Source organism: Taudactylus pleione, unplaced genomic scaffold (assembly GCF_031769625.1).
Source record: "Taudactylus pleione unplaced genomic scaffold, aTauple2 ptg000006l, whole genome shotgun sequence".
Classification (NCBI taxonomy): Eukaryota; Metazoa; Chordata; class Amphibia; order Anura; family Myobatrachidae; genus Taudactylus; species Taudactylus pleione.
The window spans coordinates 3,105,555-3,122,205 of NW_028284409.1; the positions used below are offsets into that span (position 1 = coordinate 3,105,555).

Below are 16,651 nucleotides of genomic sequence, written 5' to 3' on the forward strand. Positions count from 1 at the left end.
AACTTTCCCTGTTATAGAGTTGTTTATTTAGTTACTACATGTTATAAAGTGCTTCCCAGAGAATGTTTACTCATTCACATCAGTCTTTACCCTAGTGGAGTTTCCAGACGTTCGGGTAATGTATCAAGCAGTGAAAAGAGTGGGGAAGTGGACCAGTGGAGAAGATGCCCATAGCAGCCAATCAGCTTCTAAGTAGCATTTATCAAGTACAGTCTATAAAATAATAGGTAGGAGCTGATTGGTTGCTAGGGGAAACTTATCCACTGGTCCACTTCTCCACTTTTTTCAGTGCTTGATACATACAGTAAACCCCTATATTCCCTACTACACACAATCATTACGGTTACATGTTTAAGAAGTCAGTTATCCTACCAGTATGTCTTTGGAGTGTGGGAAGAGACCAGAGTACCTGGAGGTAATCCACATGGTGTAGAACATACAAGTTCCACACAGATAGAGCCCTGATTGCATTTGAACCAATGACCTCATGCTTTGAGGAGGCTATGTTAACTACTGTACCACTGTGCTGCCTTTCCACTTTCTCTCTTAGAACATTCAATATCTTTTACATTTATTGAGCATTGGAATAAACAGCTGTAGAGCCATGAATTAAATGCATGCCTTGCAGAGACAAATAATAAGAAAATGTACTACCACCAAACAAATTTATTGGTCTGCTAGAACTGTGTATGATTTACTTGTCTAGGCTACAAATGGCTCCCATGCAGACAGTAATTAACAACAATGTACTAAGCCAATTAAGCAATATAACAAGATCAAATTATAAATATGTTTATCTACCTTTGTGTTTTTCTTAGGCTTGTTTACAGTTGTTGTTGATAAGAACCCTTATCATTCCATTGAGGAAATTGTGCAGACTCAACTTGTTGGAAGCAATCAGCTTAGCCATCTCTGCTTCTATAGCCAATCAAAGCTACATGTTGGAGACATCACTATAGACAAAGACAAGAAAATTATGCTCAACTCTGTAGAAAAAGTAAATGGAGTCATGTCTGTAAAGTGTCAAGCGAAAATAGAGGAAGAACACCTCTCATTTATGTTACCCCTGTCCTATACTGGAGAGTTTTATGAGTGTCCAGACAACAGGATTTACACACTAAAAGAGATACTGGACTGGAAAATAGCAAAGAACAGAACGAGGACCGTAGTTCTTTCAGAGATTAACAGAGGCTGTGATATTGAAACTGTTTACTACAGTAATGTCATAAAACGAATGATGGTTCTGAGTCCTGTTTATGATGTTCAGGCCCGGATGCAATGTAAGTACAATAAATTGATTGTTATTATTATTGGTGCTATTTATTAGTAATGGGTGTAATAGTTTCTAGAGGACAAGGGAGTGTTTACAAGACACACAAGAGTATAAGTCAGAGGTTCCCAAACTCGGTCCTCAAGGCACCCTAACTGTCCAGGTTTTAAGTATAACCATACTTGGGCACAGGTGACTTAATTAGTACCTCAGTTTTTTGATTTAACCATCTGTGCTTAACCATGGATATCCTTAAAAGCTGGACCTTGAGGACCAAGTTTGTGAACCTCTGGTATAAGAAAGAGCAAACACAAGAGCAATATATAGACAAAGTGAGAACATGCTTGGAAAAAGGATAGATCATAGACATGGGTGCAGGCATGAGGGATATATCATTGTGGCAAAGAAAGTGCATAAAATCCAACCATCTGATTTCATGAGCATAAATAATGGAGATTTTCAATTAGAATAAAAATAAATGAGCTGTACAATCAGTGACATTCTAGTCCACTGATGAACAAACCATGTCCCACAGGCCTCATGAACTTTGCAAACCTTGAGACATCAATATTTGTCATTATTTGATTTACTGATAGACTGTACCTATGTGCTGGGATGCTAAGTCTCCCAATAGAGACTAAGTTGAGATAAAGTTAAAGAGTATCCAGGGGAACATGTTGCTTTGGAGTGTGTGTGTGTCAGTGTTACAAGCATCATATATTGCTATAAAGGGTGAATGTGTTGCTACAGTGGTGATGTGTGGCTATATGGGGTGGGATGTGCTACAACGAGTAGGAGTGGGGGGGGCAGAAAGTGTTGATTTAGAATAAATGAATGTATTGCTACATGGGGAGTGGGGAAATGTGTTATAGTTTGAGTCTCCCATATCCAAATATTCAGAAATACGGAATTTTTTTAGCATGACTGAGAAAGTGAAATCTTTGTTTTTTGATGGGTTAATGTACACAAACTTTGTTTAAGGCACAAACTTATTAAAAAAAACCTTCAGGCTGCATGTATAAGGTGTATATGAAACATAAATGAATTTCATGTATGTGCACAAACTTTGTTTGAGCCACAAAATTATAGAAAATATTGTACAAAATTACATGGAGGCTGTATGTTTAAGATGTATATAACACAAATGCTTTCTGTGTTTAGATATGGGTCCCATTCCCAAGATATCTTATTATGGTGTGTAAATATTCCAAAATACGGAGTATTCCGATATCCAAAATACCGCTGGTCCCAAGCATTTTGGATATGGGAGACTCAACCTGTACTACAGAGTAGGGATGAGCGGGTTAGGATTTACTCGGTTCTTATCGCCACTTTACCGCAAGTTCGGATTAGTTCAGATTTATTTTATTGGCAATCCAAAACACGTGATAATCGATAGCCAATAAAATTCTGTTTTGAGAACCGAGTAAATCCAAGTAATCCGAACCCGCTCATCTGTACTACAGTGGTGAGGGAACTTTGCTTGTAAGACTTCACTACTTTTAGATCGTAAATAGAGCAATAATTTGTAAAAAAAAAAAACATACTCTCATTTATTTCAGATGGAGATGTTTTAAACCTCTTGTCGGATCTTGATGTGGAAGTATTGGATATTACTCAACACATTAATATGAATTTTGTCTCCCAAGTACTAACAACTCAAAATATATTTGAAAAAACTACTGATGAATTTCCATTTACTGTAGAAATGATGGAAGGTCCATTAAAAAATTGCACAGCTTACAAATTGTTACGATCCGGTAAAAGGATCATTGTGCACAGAAAGTATCAAGCAGAAAGAATTATTGCTTCAGAGATGAGAAGTGATACAAAGAAGAGACATTTTCTAATTCCATCTAACTACAAGGGAATGTTTAAAAGAAGGCCACGCTTCTTCTCAACTGTCTATGACTTAAAAATTGCCAAGGGAGAGATGGTGGAACTCCAAGTGGTGGCAACAAAGTCATTTACTTCATTTCATAAAGAACTGTCCTCATTCTCTGTTGGGGACCAGTTGCTGGTGAAGCAGTTCCAGACTTGTGAAATCACATATGAAGGGAAACAAATAGTTGTAGATACAATGGAATGTACAAAAACACAAGGTGAACTCTCTGTGAAAATGACTCTTCCATTGTATGTGGAAGGCGGTTTTATAGAGCTTGTACATGATGACAAACAATACTACCTATCAGAACTTTGCAAACAGTTTCAGTTACCTTTGAATGTTAAGGTGTCAGTTAGAGACTTGTTTGCTGTGGGAGGGGATATTTTAGCAAAAACCTCAGTATTAAAGCTGGAAGAGCAAATTACAGACTCTTACCTTCTAGTCAGTTTATGTGACAATCCTGAAGAAGTTTGGGAACTTCCAGTGTTTCGGCTCAATCTTACTTTTCGACTGATTGGTGGTTTTAATGGCAAAGTATTTTCCTTGCCAACAAAAACAAATACCGAAGAAATAAATGAACAAGAATATTATATGGTGAGACGTTATGAAAACCATGTTCAGTTGCCACCACCTCGTCCTCCAAAAACTCTTTTGTATGTAAATGATTCCAAGAGAAGAATAACAAATAAGGTACTATGTTTTTCTGCTTAATTTATGTTTGTGCATTTAAATACAGGGTATATTCAAGTTTTAAGGGTAGCTATCATCAAAGTTATATATTAGTTAGATTAATGTTTATGTTTAAAAAATATTGTTATAGCATGTTTTCTGTGTATAGCAAAATTGTTAACATATAGCTGTTTTCAGGTTTGTATGTCTTCATTTATTTTATTTAGTGGGGAATACAACAATATAGAGCAATAGTAAGGTAGAGTATGTGTTTCAAGGCAATGAAAAAGGTCCTATGGGTCAGAATTGTATATACAAATATATAACCAAGTCTGGTTTTATTATAACTAGGGGTGAGCGGGTTCGGATTTCTGAAATCCGAACCCCCCCGAGCCCCCCCGATCCGAGTCCGATCCGAGTCAGGCTCGACTTTTCCCGCCTGACTCGGATCTGACATCGAGGCAAAACGTCATCATCCCGCCTTCCGAGTCTCGCGGGTTTTGGATCCTATATAAGGTACCCGCGTCGGCGCCATTTTCTCACTCGGCTGTGGACAGTGAAGAGGGAGGGTGGGAGTTAGTGCTGGGTAGTGTAGTGTAGTGTAGTGCTGCTGTTGTCCACTACTTCAAAGTCCATAGGGGCTGGCTGTGTTGTGCTGTGCTGCTGTTGTTAATAGGGGCTGTGTCCACTACTTCAAAGTCCATAGGGGCTGGCTGGACTGTGTTGTGCAGTCAGTTCCAAAGTCCTGTGCAGTGTCCCAGTCCTAAAGGGGTGCTGTAGTGTTGTCCAGGGGGTGCTCTGTCCATCAGGGGTGCTCCCCCCAAGTGCTAAAAAAATAATATATTTTCTGTGTTTGTGAATTGTGAGCGCAGTAGCCGCACGTGCATCAACAAAGTAGTGCCAAGCGTGCGCCTGTGTCATAAGTAAAGGGCCGGCTGGCTTGACCGTTAAGGGTGCTGTAACCCCCGAAAGTACACTCCAGTCCAAACCAAAAAAAAAATTATTTTCTGTGTTTGTGAATTGTGTGCGCAGTAGCCGCACGTGCATCAACAAAGTAGTGCCAAGCGTGCGCCTGTGTCATAAGTAAAGGGCCGGCTGGCTTGACCGTTAAGGGTGCTGTAACCCCCGAAAGTACACTCCAGTCCAAACCTAAAAAAAAATTATTTTCTGTGTTTGTGAATTGTGTGCGCAGTAGCCGCACGTGCATCAACAAAGTAGTGCCAAGCGTGCGCCTGTGTCATAAGTAAAGGGCCGGCTGGCTTGACCGTTAAAGGGTGCTGTAACCCCCGAAAGTACACTCCAGTCCAAACCAAAAAAAAATTATTTTCTGTGTTTGTGAATTGTGTGCGCAGTAGCCGCACGTGCATCAACAAAGTAGTGCCAAGCGTGCGCCTGTGTCATAAGTAAAGGGCCGGCTGGCTTGACCGTTAAGGGTGCTGTAACCCCCGAAAGTACACTCCAGTCCAAACCTAAAAAAAAATTATTTTCTGTGTTTGTGAATTGTGTGCGCAGTAGCCGCACGTGCATCAACAAAGTAGTGCCAAGAGTGCCCCTGTGTCATAAGTAAAGGGCCGGCTGGCTTGACCGTTAAAGGGTGCTGTAACCCCCGAAAGTACACTCCAGTCCAAACCAAAAAAAAATTATTTTCTGTGTTTGTGAATTGTGTGCGCAGTAGCCGCACGTGCATCAACAAAGTAGTGCCAAGCGTGCGCCTGTGTCATAAGTAAAGGGCCGGCTGGCTTGACCGTTAAAGGGTGCTGTAACCCCTGAAAGTACACTCCAGTCCAAACCAAAAAAAATTTATTTTCTGTGTTTGTGAATTGTGTGCGCAGTAGCCGCACGTGCATCAACAAAGTAGTGCCAAGCGTGCGCCTGTGTCATAAGTAAAGGGCCGGCTGGCTTGACCGTTAAAGGGTGCTGTAACCCCTGAAAGTACACTCCAGTCCAAACCAAAAAAAAATTATTTTCTGTGTTTGTGAATTGTGTGCGCAGTAGCCGCACGTGCATCAACAAAGTAGTGTCAAGCGTTCGCCTGTGTCATAAGTAAAGGGCCGGCTGGCTTGACCGTTAAGGGTGCTGTAACCCCCGAAAGTACACTCCAGTCCAAACCAAAAAAAAAATTATTTTCTGTGTTTGTGAATTGTGTGCGCAGTAGCCGCACGTGCATCAACAAAGTAGTGCCAAGCGTGCGCCTGTGTCATAAGTAAAGGGCCGGCTGGCTTGACCGTTAAGGGTGCTGTAACCCCCGAAAGTACACTCCAGTCCAAACCAAAAAAAAAATTATTTTCTGTGTTTGTGAATTGTGTGCGCAGTAGCCGCACGTGCATCAACAAAGTAGTGCCAAGCGTGCGCCTGTGTCATAAGTAAAGGGCCGGCTGGCTTGACCGTTAAGGGTGCTGTAACCCCCGAAAGTACACTCCAGTCCAAACCTAAAAAAAAATTATTTTCTGTGTTTGTGAATTGTGTGCGCAGTAGCCGCACGTGCATCAACAAAGTAGTGCCAAGCGTGCGCCTGTGTCATAAGTAAAGGGCCGGCTGGCTTGACCGTTAAAGGGTGCTGTAACCCCCGAAAGTACACTCCAGTCCAAACCAAAAAAAAATTATTTTCTGTGGTTGTGAATTGTGTGCGCAGTAGCCGCACGTGCATCAACAAAGTAGTGCCAAGCGTGCGCCTGTGTCATAAGTAAAGGGCCGGCTGGCTTGACCGTTAAGGGTGCTGTAACCCCCGAAAGTACACTCCAGTCCAAACCTAAAAAAAAATTATTTTCTGTGTTTGTGAATTGTGTGCGCAGTAGCCGCACGTGCATCAACAAAGTAGTGCCAAGAGTGCGCCTGTGTCATAAGTAAAGGGCCGGCTGGCTTGACCGTTAAAGGGTGCTGTAACCCCCGAAAGTACACTCCAGTCCAAACCAAAAAAAAATTATTTTCTGTGTTTGTGAATTGTGTGCGCAGTAGCCGCACGTGCATCAACAAAGTAGTGCCAAGTGTGCGCCTGTGTCATAAGTAAAGGGCCGGCTGGCTTGACCGTTAAAGGGTGCTGTAACCCCTGAAAGTACACTCCAGTCCAAACCAAAAAAAAATTATTTTCTGTGTTTGTGAATTGTGTGCGCAGTAGCCGCACGTGCATCAACAAAGTAGTGCCAAGCGTGCGCCTGTGTCATAAGTAAAGGGCCGGCTGGCTTGACCGTTAAGGGTGCTGTAACCCCCGAAAGTACACTCCAGTCCAAACCAAAAAAAAAATTATTTTCTGTGTTTGTGAATTGTGTGCGCAGTAGCCGCACGTGCATCAACAAAGTAGTGCCAAGCGTGCGCCTGTGTCATAAGTAAAGGGCCGGCTGGCTTGACCGTTAAGGGTGCTGTAACCCCCGAAAGTACACTCCAGTCCAAACCTAAAAAAAAATTATTTTCTGTGTTTGTGAATTGTGTGCGCAGTAGCCGCACGTGCATCAACAAAGTAGTGCCAAGCGTGCGCCTGTGTCATAAGTAAAGGGCCGGCTGGCTTGACCGTTAAAGGGTGCTGTAACCCCCGAAAGTACACTCCAGTCCAAACCAAAAAAAAATTATTTTCTGTGTTTGTGAATTGTGTGCGCAGTAGCCGCACGTGCATCAACAAAGTAGTGCCAAGCGTGCGCCTGTGTCATAAGTAAAGGGCCGGCTGGCTTGACCGTTAAAGGGTGCTGTAACCCCCAAAGTACACTCCAGTCCAAACCAAAAAAAAATTATTTTCTGTGTTTGTGAATTGTGTGCGCAGTAGCCGCACGTGCATCAACAAAGTAGTGCCAAGAGTGCGCCTGTGTCATAAGTAAAGGGCCGGCTGGCTTGACCGTTAAAGGGTGCTGTAACCCACAAAGTACACTCCAGTCCGAACCAAAAAAAAATTTATTTTCTGTGTTTAGCCGCACGTATATATCAAATCGATATAACATAAATGGAGGACCAAACTTTCTCCGATAAAAATAAAATAGAGAAAGATCAAGAACCACTTCCTCCTAGTGCTGAAGCTGCTGCCACTAGTCATGACATAGACGATAACATGCCATCAACGTCGTCTGCCAAGGCCGATGCCCAATGTCATAGTAGAGGGCACATACAATCCCAAATGGCAAAGTTCAGGAAAATGACCTTGAAAAAGACATTTAAATCAGCTGAAGAGAAACGTAAACTTGCCAATATGCCATTTACGACACGGAGTGGCAAGGAACGGCTAAGGTCGATCCCTAGTATGTTCATGACTAGTGGTTCAGCTTCACATGACGATGGAAGCACTCCTCCCACTAAAAAAATCAAAAGAGTTAAGCTGGCAAAAGCACAGCGAAGAACTGTGCTTTCTAAGAAGATATCACAAATCCCCAAAGAGAGTCCAAGTGTGGTGGTGGTTGCGATGCCTGACCTTCCCAGCACTGGACGGGAAGAGGTGGCTCTTTCCACCATTTGCACGCCCCCTGCAAGTGCTGAAAGGAGCACCCACAGTCCACTTGCTGATATGCAAATTGAAGATGTCACTGTTGAAGTACAACAGGATGAGGATACTGGTGTAGCTGGCGCTGAGGAGGAAGTTGGCGAGGAGGATTCTGATGGTGATGTGGTTTGTTTAAATCAGGCTCCGGGGGAGACAGTTGTTGTCCGTGGGATGAAAAAGCCCATCACGGTCATGCCTGGGCAGAAGACCAAACATTCCACCTCTTTGGTCAGGCAATATTTCTATCCAAATCCGGACAACAACTGTCTTGCCATATGTACCATATGTAAAGGTGAAATAAGTAGGGGTAGGGACGTCAACCACCTAGGAACATCCTCCCTTATACGGCACCTGCAGCGCGTTCATAAAAAGTTACTGTCAAGTTCAGAAACTTTGGCTCAGACCGTAAGCAGTCCAGGGACACCTAAATCCCGTTGTCCTGTTGTATCCAAGCGCCTGCAAACCACACCGTCAACTCCCTCCTCGTCAATTTCCTCCTTAGTCAGGATCGGAAGTAGTCCTGCAGGCCATATCACTGGCATGACTGACTCTCCTATCCGGGATTCCTCCGGAGGATCCTGCATTGCTACGCCTACTGCTGCCGCTGCTGCTGTTGCTGCTGCTGCTGGGAGTCGTTCATCATCCCAGAGAGGAAGTAGGAACACCACTACTTTTACTAAACAATTGACCCTCCAACAGTCCTTAGCGAGGAGGATGAAGTACGACAGCAGTCATCCTGAAGCAAAACGTATAACTGAGGCCTTGACTGCTATGTTGGTGTTAGACGTGCGTCCGGTATCCGCCATTAGTGCAGTGGGATTTAGACAATTGATGGAGGTAGTGTGTCCCCGGTTCCAAATCCCGTCTAGATTCCACTTCACTAGGCAGGCGATACCGAGACTGTACAGAAACGTCAGAAAAAGTGTCCTCAGTGTCCTGAAAAATGCCGTTGTACACAATGTCCACTTAACCACGGACATGTGGACAAGTGGAACAGGGCAGACTAAGGACTATATGACTGTGACAGCCCACTGGGTAGATGTATCACCTTACGCAGCAACAGCAGCAGCGTCACCAGTAGCAGCATCTCAGAAACGCCAGCTCGTTACAAGGCAGGCTACGCTGTGTATCACCGGTTTCAGTAAGAGGCACACCGCCGACAACCTCTTAGAGAAACTGAGGGAAATCATCGCCCAGTGGCTTACCCCACTTAGACTCTCCTGGGGATTTGTGATATCTGACAACGCCACCAATATTGTGCGGGCATTACATCTGGGCAAATTCCAGCACGTCCCATGTTTTGCTCACACAATAAACTTGGTGGTGCAGAATTTTCTGAAAAGCGACAGGGGCGTGCAGGAGACGCTTTGGGTGGCCCGAAAAATTTCTGGCCACTTTCGCCATTCAGCGACTGCGTGCCGAAGACTGGAGCGCCAGCAAACACTCTTGAACCTGCCCCGCCATCACCTGAAGCAAGAGGTTGTGACGCGGTGGAACTCAACCCTCTATATGCTTCAGAGGATGGAGGAGCAGCAAAAGGCCATACAAGCCTATACATCCACCTATGACATAGGCAAAGGAGGGGGTATGCACCTGACTCAAGCGCAGTGGAGAATGATTTCCGTGTTGTGCAAGGTTCTTCAGCCCTTCGAACTTGCCACACGTGAAGTCAGTTCAGACACTGCCAGCTTGAGTCAGGTCATTCCCCTCATCAGGCTTTTGCAGAAGCAGCTGGAGAAAGTGAAGGAGGAGCTAAGACGGAGTGATTCCGCTCGGCATGTGGGACTTGTGGATGAAGCCCTTCATTTGCTTTGCCAGGATTCCAGGGTGGTCAATCTGTTGAAATCAGACAACTACATTTTGGCCACCATGCTTGATCCTAGGTTTAAAGCCTATGTGGTGTCTCTCTTTCCGGCCGACACAAGCCTGCAGAGGTGCAAAGACCTGCTGGTGAACACACTATCAGCTGAAGCGGAACGTGACACGTCAACAGCTCCTTCTTCATTTTCTCCCGCAACTGGGGCTGCCAGGAAAAAACTTAGGTATCCTAAGCAACCCGCTGGCGGTGATGCAGGGCAGGCAGGACCAAGTTTGGACATCTGGTCCGGACTGAAGGACCTGGCAGCAATTTCTGACATGTCTACTGTCACTGCATATGATACTGTCACCATTGACAGAATGGTGGAGGATTACATCGGTGACAGCATCCAAGTAGGCATGTCAGACAGTCCATACCTGTACTGGCAGGAAAAAGAGGCAATTTGGAGGCCCCTGTACAAACTGGCTCTATTTTACCTGAGTTGCCCCCCCTCCAGTGTGTACTCCGAAAGAGTGTTTAGTGCAGCCGGGAACCTTGTCAGCGAAAGGCGTAGGAGGTTGTTTCCACAGAATGTGGAGAAGATGATGTTCATCAAAATGAATTATCAGCTCTTCCAGGGAGACAGCCTCCAGAACGTACAGAGGGACCTGTGGTGGTGGATTCAAGTGGGGACGAGTTAATACTTTGTGAGGATGAGGATGTACACACTGAAGAGGGTGAGGAATCGGTGGATGAGGAGGATGAGGATGACATCTTGCCTCCGTAGAGCCAGTTTGTGCAGGGACAGATTAATTGCCAGCTTGTTTTGTGGGGGCCCAAACGAACCAATCATTTCAGCCACAGTCGTGTGGCAGACCCTGGCGCTGAAATGATTGGTTTGTTAAAGTGTGCATGTCCTGTTTATACAACATAAGGGTGGGTGGGAGGGCCCAAGAACAATTCCATCTTGCACCTCTTTTTTTTCTTTGCATTATGTACAGTTCGGGGCCTAGATTTTCAAACTGCCATCCTGTCTGACACTGCAGTATCACGCCTAGATGGGTCACGTGTTTGTGCCGCCCACTCGTGTCGCTTAGCATAGTCATCCAGCTACCTCGGTGCAACCTTTTGGACATAAAAACACTATTGTGAGGTGTGAGGTGTTCAGAATAGACTGGAAATGAGTGGAAATTAAGGTTATTGAGGTTAATAATAGCATAGGAGCAGAAAAACCTACAAATTCTGTGATTTTAGCTGTTTTTATGCTTTTTTTCAAAAAAATACAGATCCAAAACCCAGAACCCAGAACCCAAAACACGGAAGGGTGGTTTTGGCAAAACCAATCCAGATCCAAAACACGAAGAAAGATCCAGATCCAAAACCAAAACACAAAACACGAAAAGTGGCCGGTGCACACCCCTAATTATAACTAATTAGCTGACAATGACCCGTATTCAACTTTCCACCTCATTCACCTGTTTCAGAGGCGAATTCATTCCATGCGTGTCCACGCTTTTCGCCTGAGGCAATTGCAAAACAGGCGATAATGGAAATAGGTGAACGCGGAACAGTCGAAAAGTGCTGAAAGAATTGGGAAATCAGTCTGAACCCCAGAAAAAGATACACTAACATAAAAAATCAATATAGATGTGTACTAATAGCTATTTTGGGTACTTAAGCTGTGTAAATTGCTTGCTATTAGCGTCTTGGTAAAAGTGGTGAAGAATGGTATAAAGCAGTATTTTTTTGGTGAAAATAAGTAGTCCAGTCAACTTTGGGGTACTTGAAAATGGGTGCTAGAATATTTTTATGTCTCTAAAGTGAACTTTTTAAAAATGTGAAAAATCCACCTGCTGATTTTGCACTTTTTTTCACCTGATATTCATTGGAGAATCTTTTTTGCCGAAATCAATGCATCATGTTTCCGCTTAGGCAAAATCGTCATGGAATTGAATTAGGTGAAAAGTTTTTAGGCAATATTTTTGCCAAAAAACAGGCGAAAAAGGCTTTTCGCCTCTAATTGAATACGGCCCAATGTGTCTAATTCAGAGATGTACGCTAATGCCAGTGTAACTGTGAATTTGTGTGGCAGTCGCAGATTAGTAAATTATCAGACTACTGAGTAATCCTTTGGTCATGCAGAATGGCCGTGGGAACTGAGATGTCAGACCCATTTTCACTGCATAGGGTATCGCAGTTGCAGACTGAGGGCCTGATTCAGAGCCGCTCGTAAGCGGCTGCTCGTTCGCTCCGAGCGATGTTCGCACATCTGCGTATGCGTATGGGTCGTAATGCGCATGCGCCAACCAGTCAGTGCGGTCACAAAATAGCGAGTGCCTGCTAATTTGAGTGACAGGATGAGGCGTTTGTGGGTGGTAACAGGGGAAGGTGCTTGAAAACGGGGAGTGGAGATCTGAACGCAGGCATGCCAAACGGTCAAAACGGGCGTTTTAAGGGTGTGCATAATTAACAAAGCAGCGTCATCGACCACGTCACTTGGTTGTTTCTTAGCCTGAACTGTTCGCATGATTGCGGTAGGAAAATCCAACCACAAGCACTGCGAGCAGTACAGACGCCTTTCGATGTACTCGATTAATCTAATAAATAGCGGAGATGACGTATGATGCGAGCGGCCAGGGGGTGTCTTTACAAAATAGCGAGCGCATGTTTTGTTCGCTCGCTCAGACAGAGGCGTCAACAGACCGCAAAGAGCGAGCGCTCAATTTAAATAGCCGGCCCCTTTTTCTGAACGAGCGAGCGCAAATAGCGTCCGGCTCTGAATCAGGTCTTGAGACACTCCCTGTGTCTGAGTCGCCACCCCACCCCCTCCATTGCCACTCACAAATGGTCCTTGTCTGTCAATCAATTTGCGAATAAATCCTCACTGCAATCAACTATGAAAATGAAACTTGTTGCATGCGCAGATTACCATTAAACGCTCATCTGCATAAACATCGGCATTGTGTGCATCTCTGTATAAGGCCCTATGTTAGGGACTAATACAGAGTTTGGAGTAAATCCAGCTAAATAGCTCAATAATGCACACTAACAAAACTATGGAGTGCTGTGAGGGAGGGTGGGCAATCATATTTGGATTTGGGAGTAGGGCATAATGTAACTCAACTCTAAATCACAGTGCAAAAATAAAGCTCCCCAGTATTTGTGTGCTACATGCTAAAGAAAGCAATATTTTCCCTACATGTATAATAAAAATGTATACCTTACAGTTTAATATGCTCTTAATGCTAAACAGGGCCGGATTAAGGGGGGGGGCAACAGGGGTGGTCGTCCCTGGGCCCCCGCACACTGAGGGGCCCTCACTAGCAGTGGTGCGCTGTCTGCACCTGCTGCTAGTGTCCCCTCCGCTAGTGCAATGTAGACCGCGGCCACACTACACAGTGACATTCACACAGCCGCCGGACGGCAGCTGTGTGTATGTTACAGCAGCCAATGAGAGTCACACAGACTCTCATTGGCTGCTTTGTCAGCTGAGGGAGCCGGTTGGAGCTCACTTATGAGCTCCGCCTTCCGGCTCCCCCCGCAGCTGGTGATGATAGGAGAGATGTCATGATGCTGACGTCTCTCCCATCTGTGCAACAGAAGAGCCGGGACTCGCATCAGGAGTCCTATGTTAGGGACTAATACAGAGTTTGGAGTAAATCCAGCTAAATAGCTCAATAATGCACACTAACAAAACTATGGAGTGCTGTGAGGGAGGGTGGGCAATCATATTTGGATTTAGGAGTAGGGCATAATGTAACTCAACTCTAAATCACAGTGCAAAAATAAAGCTCCCCAGTATTTGTGTGCTACATGCTAAAGAAAGCAATATTTTCCCTACATGTATAATAAAAATGTATACCTTACAGTTTAATATGCTCTTAATGCTAAACAGGGCCGGATTAAGGGGGGGGGGCAACAGGGGTGGTCGTCCCTGGGCCCCCGCACACTGAGGGGCCCTCACTAGCAGTGGTGCGCTGTCTGCACCTGCTGCTAGTGTCCCCTCCGCTAGTGCAATGTAGACCGCGGCCACACTACACAGTGACATTCACACAGCCGCCGGACGGCAGCTGTGTGTATGTTACAGCAGCCAATGAGAGTCACACAGACTCTCATTGGCTGCTTTGTCAGCTGAGGGAGCCGGTTGGAGCTCACTTATGAGCTCCGCCTTCCGGCTCCCCCCGCAGCTGGTGATGATAGGAGAGATGTCATGATGCTGACGTCTCTCCCATCTGTGCAACAGAAGAGCCGGGACTCGCATCAGGAGCGGGGATTCAGGTAAGTTTTTTTTTTTTCTTTCTGTGTGCGTGTGGGGGGACCGCTACAGGCGTCCCTGTATAGGGAGGCCACTTCATAAGGGCACTGTATAGGGGGTGTGTGCTACTAGGGGCAATGCATAGGGGGGGCTACTACTGGGGGCACTGTATCCCGGGGGACTGCTACTGGGGCAGAGCATGGGGGGACTACTACTGGGAGCAATGCTTTTGGGGGAATACTACTGGGGGCACTATATAAAGGACGCTGCATAGGGGAGATTACTACTGGGGGCAATGCACAGGGGGGAACTACTACTGAGGGCAATTCATAGGGGGAACTACTACAGAGGGCAATGCATAGTGGGGACAACTACTGGGGGGACTGTTTAGGGGGGACCACTACTGTGGGCATTATATAAGGGGCACTGCGTAGGGAAGACCAATACTGGGGGCACTGCATAAGGGGCACTACTACAGGGGGCACTGCATAGGGAGGACTACTACAGGGGGCACTGCATAGGGAGGACTACTACAGGGGACACTGCATAAGAAGCACTGCATAGGGGGGACCATTACTGGGGACATTGCATAAGGGGCACTTCTACAGTGGGCATTGCAAGAGGGGCATTAAGGTGAATAGAAAGAAAAAAAAATCCTAGGGTGATGAGAAACGGTGGTATATAGGAGCCCCCACAAGTTTGTTGCCCAGGGGTCCCGATAGACCTTAATCCGGCCCTGATGCTAAACATATCTCCCATCTACTGTATCCTAGGTTTTGAGGCATAGTCCAGGTTCATGGGTCAGAACTTTTGTCTTGTTACCAGGATAGTTGAGAGATTTGTCATGCTAACTGGCACCTCTTCAATAAGGGCATACTTAACCTACTCTTACGTAATGGCCGGCAGGCTTCTGAAAATTGTGTGCAAGTCTCTTGGACCGGCCACCTCCCACACTCCAACCCCAAAAACCCATTCGCACCTGCCCACTTACCGAGTGAGAGTAGTCAGTCCAGGGGGGCGATGACACGATTCGTGATAAATCACGTCATCATAGCTCCGCCCCCTGTTTTACAATTTCATAAAATCGAGACCTCAGCTTTTAACTGCAATAAATACCATTATAAGCATTTACTATTTGTTGTGTACAAAATAAGCTTTCTGATACATATTTTGCTGTAAAAAATATTTATGATCTAATAATCAGGAACAAAATTAATGAAAGAATGTGGATCAGAACAGAGCAGGAGAGAGCGGAGCAATGGATAGAGAGGGGGCAGGGACAAACAGAGCATGGGACAGGGCTGTTCCCATTACTATATATATATACCTAAAGAGTGATAAAACTTATGTCAGCATGCTTCTCACAATATCACAATGGTATCACAATGGAACTACAGTGATTGGTGCCCATGCACCACATGCACCTTGTGTATCATTACCTCGTGTAATTACTTCCTGTTTCTCCTTCATCCACTAGGGGACACTGGAGTCTCAGTACAGTGGGGTATAGATGTGGGATAACCGTTATCTGCCACTTTAATAAATCTGAATAGTAGCTAGCTCCTCCCCCTCTATACCCCACTACAGGTCAGTCTTAATTTTGTGCCAAGGGAGCTGGTCACATACAAAGAGCTCTCTGCTAAAAATCAAGGATCCTCAATCAGCAAGAGGATCAGAAAGGCAGCTCACTGCACCTGACTGTCTGCTTCGTTGGAGCTGCCAGGGAGACCTCACCGCCGCTGCATGCGACATGTGCTGGGGTCTTCAGCTACAGAGACCACTGTCTCTGGGGGGTACCCAGACATGCTGCGTGCAGCACTCATCATGGTCCCCCATTAGCTCAGCCCGCCACCGGCAGTATTTGGCAGCAAGAATGTTAGTGACTCCTGGCACCCTGAGTAGCAGAGTGGCCAGGAAAAAATGACAGGTGGGCATTAAAAAGCAGCAACTGATACAGCGCTGAAAGGCTCCAGAATGGAGGGGGTGGATCCTAACACACAGTTCTGCTCCTGCCTCTCAGCTGCCCCAGCACTCCCAGAAGGAGGCTGGTGGCCATTTTAGAAGACACAGGCTGCTGACAAACGCAGAATAGACACCTGTCTGCCCAGATTGTGACTGCACAGTGGGATTAGACTTGTGATGAGCAGGTTAGACTGTGCTTACACAGCGATTACAGCACATTATATTGTGTTACACAGTGCTGGTCTCTGCATCAGCGCTGGTTGGGCTGGGTTAATAGCATAATCTCCCTCTATGCCCTTAATCTCTTCTTTCTCAACAGTCTCTCTGTGTGTGTTTGTGTGTATCACTCCCTG

The 16,651-nt window shown here is 45.4% G+C and overlaps 1 protein-coding gene across 1 annotated transcript in view; it reads left to right on the forward strand.

Annotated features, from left to right (window-relative positions):
- The window catches only part of THEMIS (thymocyte selection associated), a 97,763-nt gene that overhangs the window by 20,104 nt on the left and 61,008 nt on the right, over positions 1-16,651 (forward strand). The window contains exons 3-4 of the mRNA XM_088451904.1: positions 819-1,280; positions 2,833-3,845. Of these exons, the coding sequence (XP_088308030.1) occupies positions 819-1,280; positions 2,833-3,845 (1,475 nt within the window). The remainder of the gene's footprint in view (positions 1-818; positions 1,281-2,832; positions 3,846-16,651) is intronic.